The sequence below is a fragment of the Pipistrellus hanaki genome (assembly GCF_964339955.1).
Source record: "Pipistrellus hanaki genome assembly, chromosome: 5".
Classification (NCBI taxonomy): Eukaryota; Metazoa; Chordata; class Mammalia; order Chiroptera; family Vespertilionidae; genus Pipistrellus; species Pipistrellus hanaki.
In genome coordinates, this window is record NC_140507.1 from 78304502 (window position 1) to 78313994 (window position 9493).

At 39.2% G+C, this 9493-nt stretch overlaps 1 protein-coding gene and 1 pseudogene across 2 annotated transcripts; both read right to left on the reverse strand.

The window, feature by feature from the left end:
- Window positions 1–545: 545 nt before the first annotated feature.
- On the reverse strand, window positions 546–1448 carry LOC311623366 (olfactory receptor 7A10-like; the record flags this gene model as incomplete). Its single annotated transcript, XM_084885362.1, has 1 exon — window positions 546–1448. The coding sequence occupies one exon, from the start codon at window positions 1446–1448 to the stop codon at window positions 546–548; it is 903 nt and encodes a 300-aa protein (XP_084741488.1).
- Window positions 1449–7489: 6041 nt separating this feature from the next.
- LOC311623367 (olfactory receptor 7A10-like) lies at window positions 7490–8337 on the reverse strand (annotated as a pseudogene). The gene has a single exon. The product of its transcript is annotated as an olfactory receptor 7A10-like (transcript).
- Between the last annotated feature and the right edge of the window lie 1156 nt (window positions 8338–9493).

Sequence of the window (9493 nt, forward strand, 5' to 3'; positions counted from 1 at the left end):
TAAAATATTGTATGACTATTATTGCTTCATCACATTTAAGGTCATCTCTGATTCTAACCATATTAGACCAATCTACCGTATCTATTAAATATATTTTCTTTTAGACTCTTCTTGGAAATATGTGTTTGATAGTCAATTTTTCCCAGTGGATATGGTAGGCATGTGGACACAGAGATGAATAATAGAATGAAGAACATAAGACCAGGAGACCAACTATAAAACATACTAGCATGTCAAAGTCCACATTATCAAGAAGAGCAGTAAAAATGGTGCTATAGAAAATAATGATGAACAACTAAGTGAAAACTGAGGTCTCAGAGTTACCTCTAAAATAAAATTATGCAAATGACTTTAACAGCCAAGTAGAGTTTTCTCCATAGGGGTAGTATAATTCATGACTATTCTCTCAGGAAAACAAGAGAAAAAAATTACTTGGATTGAAATATGTCATAAGATAATAGATTAAGCTAAAGTAATTCATGTTAACCCATGACATAAATGAGAATGTCCATTGACACATGGTCCAAATATTTGATTAATTTGTGTCAAAACTTCTGGCCCTGAGGATTTGAACCTTGCATTCCTGGAAAATTCTTCAGACTAGTAAGTTGGCTTTTGAAGAGTTTACCTGCCAGGAAATCTTTCCAGGCCCTCTTTATGTCCTTGTTCCTCAGACTGTAGATGAAGGGGTTCAGCATGGGTGTGACCACAGTGTACATCACCGAGGCTGCTGCACTTGAGTGTGAGCTCCACGAAGAAGCTGAGCTGAAGTATACTCCTAGGAGTGTACCATAAAATAAGGAGACAACTGAGAGGTGAGATGCACAGGTAGAAAATGCTTTGTACTTCCCCTGAGCTGATGGGATTCCACGTATAGAAGAAAGAATCTTAGAGTAAGAGTAAAGGATCCCTATAAGGGGACCAGCACCTAATAGCCCAGCTATAATATACAGTAAAATATTGTTAAGCAAGGTGTCAGAACAGGCAAGATTGAGCACCTGATTGATTTCACAGAAAAAGTGGGGGATTTCCAACTCTGAGCAGAAGGACAGCCTCAACAGCATTAAGGTTTCTAGCAAGGAATTCAAGACACTAATGATCCAGGAAATCAGAACCAGCAATCCACAGAGCCAGGGGTTCATGATGACCAGGTAGTGCAGGGGGTGGCAGATGGCCACAAACCGGTCATAGGCCATTACAGCCAGGATAAAGTTGTCTAAGCCAACAAAAACTATGAAAAAATACATCTGGGTTATGCAGCCTTCATAGGTGATGACTCTGCTCTGTGTCTGGATGTTCACCAGCATCTTTGGGATGATGGTGGAGGTGAAACAGATGTCTACAAAGGACAAGTTGCAGAGGAAGAAGTACATGGGTGTGTGGAGGAGGGAGTCTGAGCTGACGGCCAGGATGATGAGCAGGTTTCCAAACACAGTGACCAGGTACATGGAGAGGAAAAGCCCAAATATGAGGGGCTGCAGTTCCAGTGCCTGTGAAAATCCCAGAAGAAGAAAATTTGAAATGTGTGTCCCATTGCTTGGTTTCCTGTGTTTGAGGGCGTGAATGCCAGAAAATAGAAAAAAAAATGAAAAAATAATTGTCACTTTGGCCAGCATTAGTAACTAAGAATACATGACATTATTATGTTTTGGATCAGGAAAAATATTTCCATTTCTGGTGTGCTTTTTCCCCCCCCTTGTGTTATCTCTATTGGCATTTCTCAATAGAATTTCCTATTCTCCCTTCAACCTGTTCTTCAAATATAACATATATTGTTGCTTTATTGAAAATACTTTTCATGCATTTGAGGAATATATGTTGACCATAGATGATGTTCCAGGCACTATTCAGAGTATGGCTGCTGAAAACTGGTCATCCATCAGTTAATTGTCAGCAAGTAGTTCAATGTTCACTTTTTTTAGCATCATAAATTAGTCCTTAATTGGTTAAACAGGCAAACAACCAACCATAGACTGGTGCCTGTCAAGAGACCTCAGGTACATGTGCTTGGCTTTGACTCTCTCTGACCCTTTCCTGTAGAACCTACTGGACCGCTGGACTCACCTGTTTGGGAACTCTGAGGGAAAGTTCTCCATGGGGTAGTCCAACCTTCCAGATGGCTGATGATGGAGACTGAAGCTCTCTGCCCAAACAAGACAGCAGGAAGGAGGCAAGCACAGGTCTCCTAGAAAAACTTAGGATTCCAAAAGCAACAACCAGGTCCCATCCAGCCCCAGGTCACACACACTGAGAGACTGGAGATGAGGAGATGTTTACAGCTTCCTATATCTGCTCATTAGGTGCATTTCTGTCTCGTTACTCCAACTTCTAATCAACTGATTTCCCTGTGGGTCTTGACAGAAGAAAATGTTTTTCTGGAGATTGCATGTACCCTAAAGACTATTTTAGGATTCAAGTGAGTCCAGTTTTTACTAGTTCTTTCTTATAACATTTGTTAGATTTCAGAAGACTAACATCTCAGCACCTTATTCCAATTCTGATTTAAAATTTTTCCAAATTTAAGATTGAGGATACAGCCTGGATTAGAAACTTGAATCTACAAATATTGACTTGTGGTAGGGATACAGGCCATGATATCTACAGAAAATTGCTATTTTTCTTTTCAACAAGGTGGAAACTACGTTCTTTTTATATAAACTTTGTGTGTTATATACTGGGCTTCATGACACATTAGCCAAAACAATTTGGCATTTCCTCCTTATATCACAAGTTAAGAGCTGTCATTTAGTCCCTCACTATGAAATATTTGTTAATTATAAAAAAAACATATTTCAATTATTTTACATGCTAATATAAATTTGGAATAGGAAAGCAAATAGACTCTTCCCTCCAGTCTCCCGGGGGGTGGGGGAGGGGGGAACTAGCCCTACAAACATCTTGATTTTAGCTTACTAAGTCCCATTTCCTGTTTCTGACCTCAGGAATTATAAAAGCATAAATGTGTTTCTTTTAAATCACTTGTGTGGTAATTTTAGATTAGCATTAAAAATTGAATACACTTTTATCCAATGAAAATTTTCTTCAGGAAGCTGAGATCAAGTGTCTCGATTCATTCATTTATCCTTCCCTGGGTAAAGGCACTTTGGGTTGTAATCCCCCCTAGAGTAATAGAAATATGTGATCAGTTTGGAGATATCCAGGCATTTTAGCTGGTAGAGAATTTCTTACACATAAATGTAAATGTACTCAGATGTTGATGCCTTTGAGGCATGAATGTAGGCAAAGTAATTCATCATTTAAGTTCAGGTCTACCATTGACTTAAAATCTTCATGTCTAAATTTCTACATCTTTTAATTTTATGCTAATTCAAAAATTCATTCTCTTCATTTCTATCCTCTTTAATTTTCTCTTAAGCTTGAATATGAAACATGTTATTATAAATGAATCTATGTTTGTGTACATATGCCAGTGTGTTTGAAATAAAAAAATATATGTGAAAAAGAATACATATACATACACACCATTGCGGAGTTAGAAAGCTGGGGTACTGACCCACCAAAAGTGATGGAGGGTCATTCCCAGGGATGCTAACTCCCTATCCATTCTGACCTGGGACCACAGGGGCCATAGAAAGCCCCCAGGCAGAGCATCTCGGGTGTTCACAAGAGCAGGAATTATGGTGAGAAGAATGAGGAGCAGAGACTGATTGTTCCCTGGGTCTCTGTTCTACAATGTCTCAGTACCTTGCCAACTGTGACAGACTCCATTTTAATTAAACATTTTGCTATTTTTATCATCATGAATGTTTTGCATTAACTTTCATTTTGTTAAAAACTGCATTCACATAATAGTCATCTCAACTACTGAGTTCTGTGGTGCCCCCTTAAATTTTGCTCCTGAGGCAAGGGCCTTACTGCTCATCATAGTCCTCATTCTGTGTATCACAGATGAGGGCATCAGCACACACAAGGATGAACTCAAGTATCAGCTGCCACATCTGAGTCCGGAAGGGCTTAATTCTTCATTATTAACAAGCAAACCCCAAACCTCGGAGCTTTAAAGCATCAGGGATTTTCCTTCCTACTTGGCTATCATCTGGGCAAATGTACTTAGTACCATTAAGTACATTCACATGCAACCATCACCACCATTTTCCCAGAACTTTCTCATCTTCACAACCTGGAACATGGTCCCCATCCTCCTCCCTCATCCCATGATGCCCACAATTCTATTTTCTGTTCCCATGAGTATTTCTCCTCTAAAGATCTCATAAAATTGGAGTCGTGTGGTATTTGTCCTTTTATGACTGGTTAATTTCACTGACCATAATTTATTTGAGGGTCATTGGTGTTGTAGCATGTGTGAGAACTTCCTTTCTTTTATTAAAAAATTTAAGAGGTAAAAACACATAAGAAAATTTTCCATTGTAACCATTTTCAGCGTGCAGTTCAGTACCATTAAGTACATTCACATGGTTGTGCAAAAACCCCCCAAACCTTTTTTCATATTCCAAAATTGAAACTCTACACCCACTAAACACAAATTCCTGAATCCCTCTCCTCCAACACCTGGCAACTATCATTCAATCTTCTTTTTCTATGAATTTGAAAACTTTTTCTTCATTTGTAAATATATTTTTACTGATTTCAGAGAAGAAGGTAGAGGATGAGAGAGAGAGAGAGAGAGAGAGAGAGAGAGAGAGAGAGAGAGAGAGAGAGATCAATGATGATAGAGAATCATAGATTGGCTAACTCCTGCACATACACCACTGGGGATCGAGCCCACAATTGGGTATGTGCCTTGATCAGAAATTAAACCATGATCTCCTGATCCATAGACTGATGCTCAACCACAGAACCACCCTGGCCTGGCTGAATTTGAATATGTTAGATAGGTGATATAAGTGAAACCATGCAGTAGTTGTCTTTTTGTGACTGGCATCTCTCACTGAGTATAAAGTCAGCAACTCTTTCTCCTCTTTCAAATCTCTATTTCTCTATTGTATGTGCAATTCAAATGTCATCTCCTTCCATCAGGACCTTGACACCTCACGAATACAAGTTTCAGATTGGAAATTGTTATGAATATGTTAAGAGCAGTTTAATGAAGAGAAAAACAATCTACATGAGGCTGCCAAAAAGATGGTTATCAAAAAAAAAAAAAAAAAAAAAAAAAAAAGCTCTCTAGTTCTGTTAATCAATGAGTTAAATTCCTTTAAGATATCTGTGAGGGAAAAGTTCTAATTTTTTCAGCCTAGAAATGGTAACTGTGTGACAAGTGGCAGAGTGGGGATATTTATATTTGGAGGGGCTTGACCCTCTAAAGTAGGATTTCCACATCTGCTCAGTAAATATGTATTTACTCTCACCTTGTCCTCTAAGATCACTCAGTGTTGAGGGATGATGTAGAAATACAACGTTACTGGATTGAAAGTTACACAAAAGGTAGACTCTATACACAGATGGCCCCAATTCTTTATCTGCTTTCACATCTTTGGCAATGTGACTGAGTTCCAGAGGAGTAGTCTTTTTCTCCACCTTTCAATCTGGGCTGGACTTAGGATATTTTACTTGTTTTGGCCAATAAAATATGGTGGAAGGGACAGTGCACTTTACCAGGCCTTGTTGCATTTCCACTGCTCTCACTCAGAACCCTGGCTCAACCATGTGAACAAACCAAGGGGACCTTCCAGAGAAGGAGAGGGCATGGGGACAGAGCTCATTTATTACAGCCAAGCCCTGGCCCCAGGTCAGTCACCATAGCTGAGGCCCTACTGCATTAGAAAGCCCAGCCAAGGTCATCAGAGACACCCCCGCTGACCCATAGCTGACTACAGACTCATGAGGACAAACCCATTGGAAAATAAAGGAATTGTATTAAACTATTTGCTTTTAGGATGGCTTGTTACATAGCAATCATGAATTGATACTATAATCAAAGCTAAAAGAACTGAGGGATATTATAATAATCTGCTACTTCTTACTCTTGGCATTTGCACTGATATTTGAAGACAGCACTCACAATCATACTGTAATTCCAATGCATTTTAGATGACCATATAAAAGTGACTCCACTGAGGTTCCCTTCCAGGTAGTCAAGACAGGATGGAAGGACATGCTTGTTTGTGCAAGAAAATCTGCACATAACTGGGCAGGATTTATCCTTTGATCATAAAGATTGAAGATATGGTCCTAGCCAGTTTGTTTCAGTGGATAGAACATTGACGTGGAGGCTGAAAGATCCCACGTTCAATTCCAATCAAGGGCACCTGCCCAGGTTCCAGGCTTGATCCTCAGTAGGGGGCATGCAGGAGACAGCCAATCAAAGATTCTCTCTCATCATTGATGTTTCTATCTCTCCCTCTCCCTTACTCTCTGAAGTCAGTAAAAAAATATATATTTTAAAAAGATTGAAGATATTCCTAAGTATAAAGATACTTATTTTGTGATATTGAGATTTTCACTAACTTTCCTCTTAGTGGATTTGAAAAAATTAGAAAAGGGAAGATAGTGAATTTAGAACACTAGAAAGATTCACATTAATAGGGTGCACATTTAAAGTTTTTAAGAAGCCCTAGCCTGTATGGCTCAGTTGGTTGAGCATCATCCTAGGCACAGAAAGGTTGCTGGTTCTATTCCCAGTCAGGGCACATTTCCAGGTTGTACATTGGATCCCTGATTTTAATGTGTATGGGAGACAACATTTGATCAACAAGTGATCAACATTTCCCTCTCACAGGGGTGATTCTCTCTCCCTCTCACTTAAAATAAAAGCATATAAAAAGAATATTTTCAAGCAAAAAACAGTGAAATAGTTCAGAAAAAATTATAAAATACACCATATAATTTGTCACCCCAATGAATAAGAAGCCTTACACATGGAGAACATATTATATACTTTATTAAATACATAATTGCCATAAAACATCTTTGGATAATAATAAAATATTGTATGGCTATTATTGCTTCATCACATTTAAGGTCATCTCTGATTCTAACCATATTAGACTAATCTATCTATTAAAATATGTATTTTCTTTTAGACTCTTCTTGGAAACATGTGTTTGATAGTCAATTTTTCCCAGTGGATATGGTAGGCATGTGGACACAGAGATGAATAATAGAATGAAGAACATAAAAGAGACTAACTATAAAACATACTAGCATGTCAAAGTCCACATTTTCAAGAAGAGCAGTAAAGATGGTGCTATAGAAAATAATGATGAACAACTAAGTGAAAACTGAGGTCTACCTCTAAAATAAAATTATGCAAATGACCTTAACAGCTAAGTAGAGTTTTCTCCATAGGGGTAGTATAATTCATGACTATTCTCTCAGGAAAACAAGAGAAAAAAATTACTTGGAATGAAATATGTCATAAGATAATAGATTAAGCTAAAGTAATTCATGTTAACCCATGACATAAATGAGAATGTCCATTGACACATGGTCCAAATATTGGATTAATTTGTGTCAGAACTTCTGGCCCTGAGAATATGAACTTTGCATTCCTGGGAAATTCTTCAGCCTAGTTAGTTGGCTTTTGAAGAGTTAACCTGCCACGGAATCTTTCCAGGGCCCTCTTTATGTCCTTGTTCCTCAGACTGTAGATGAAGGGGTTCAGCATGGGTGTGAGCACGGTGTACATCACCGATGCTGCTGCACTTGAGTGTGAGCTCCACGAAGAAGCTGAGCTGAAGTATACTCCTAGGAGTGTACCATAAAATAAGGAGACAACTGAGAGGTGAGATGCACAGGTAGAAAATGCTTTGTACTTTCCCTGAGCTGATGGGATTCCACATATGGAGGAAAGAATCTTAGAGTAAGAGTAAAGGATCCCAGCAAGGGAACCACCACCTAGCAGTGCAGCTGTAAAATACATGATCATGTCGATAAGAAAGGTGTCAGAACAGGCAAGTTGGAGAACCTGATTGAATTCACAGAAAAAGTGGGGAATTTCAAACTCTGAGCAGAAGGACAACCTCAACACCATTAAGCTTTCTAGTAAGGAATTCAAGACACTCAGGATCCAAGAAACCAGTACCAGCAGTCCACAGAGCCAGGGGTTCATGATGACCAGGTAGTGCAGGGGTGGCAGATGGCCACAAACCGGTCATAGGCCATCACAGTCAGAATAAAGTTGTCTAAGCCAGCAAAAACTATGAAAAAATACATCTGTGTGATGCAGCCTTTATAGGTGATGACTCTGCTCTGTGTCTGGATGTTGACCAGCATCTTTGGAATGGTGGTGGAGGTGAAACAGATGTCTACAAAGGACAAGTTGCAGAGGAAGAAGTACATGGGTGTGTGGAGGTGGGAGTCTGAGCTGACGGCCAGGATGATGAGCAGGTTTCCAAACACAGTGACCAGGTACATGGAGAGGAAAAGCCCAAATATGAGGGGCTGCAGTTCCAGTGCCTGTGAAAGTCCCAGAAGAAGAAAATTTGAAATGTGTGTCCCATTGCTTGGTTTCCTGTGTTTGAAGGCGTAAATGCCAGAAAATAGAAAAAATGAATAAATGTCACTTTAGCCAACATTAGTAACTATGAATACGTGACATTATTATGTTTTGGGATCAGGAAAAATATTTCCATTTCTGGTGTGTGATTTATTCCCCATTATGTTATCTCTTTTGGCATTTCTCAGTAAAATTTTCTATTCTACCATCAACCTGCTCTTCAAAAATAACGAATATTGTTGCTTTATTGAGAATATCTTTCATGCATTTGAAGAATATATGTTGACCGTAGATGATGTTGCAGGCACTATTCAGAGTATGGCATGCTGAAAACTGGTCTTCCGTCAGTTAATTGATAGCAATTAGTTCAATGTTCACTTCTTTTAGCATCATAAATTAGTTCTTAATTAAACAGGCAAACAACCAACCATAGACTGGTGCCTGTCAAGAGACCTCAGGTACATGTGCTTGGCTTTGACTCTCTCTGACCCTTTCCTGCCTACTGGACCGCTGGACTCACCTGTTTGGGAACTCTGAGGGAAAGTTCTCCATGGGGTAGTCCAACCTTCCAGATGGCTGATGATGGAGACTGAAGCTCTCTGCCCAGACAAGACAGCAGGAAGGAGGCAAGCACAGGTCTCCTAGAAAAACTTAGGATTCCAAAAGCAACAACCAGGTCCCATCCAGCCCCAGGTCACACACACTGAGAGACTGGAGATGAGGAGATATTTACAGCTTCCTATGTCTGCTCATTAGGTGCATTTCTGTCTCGTTACGCCAACTTCTAATCAACTGATTTCCCTGTGGGTCCGGACAGAAGGGAATGTTTTTCTTGAGATTGCGTGTACCCAAAAGACCAGCTTAAGATTCAAGTGAGTCCAGTTTTTACTAGTTCTTCCTTATAACATTTGTTGGATTTCAGAGTACTAACATCCCAGCACCTTATACCAATTCTGATTTAAAATTTTTCCAAATTTAAGATTGAGGATGCAGCCTGGATTAGAAACTTGAATCTACAAATATTGCCTTGTGGTAGGGATACAGGCCATGATATCTACAGAAAATTGCTATTTT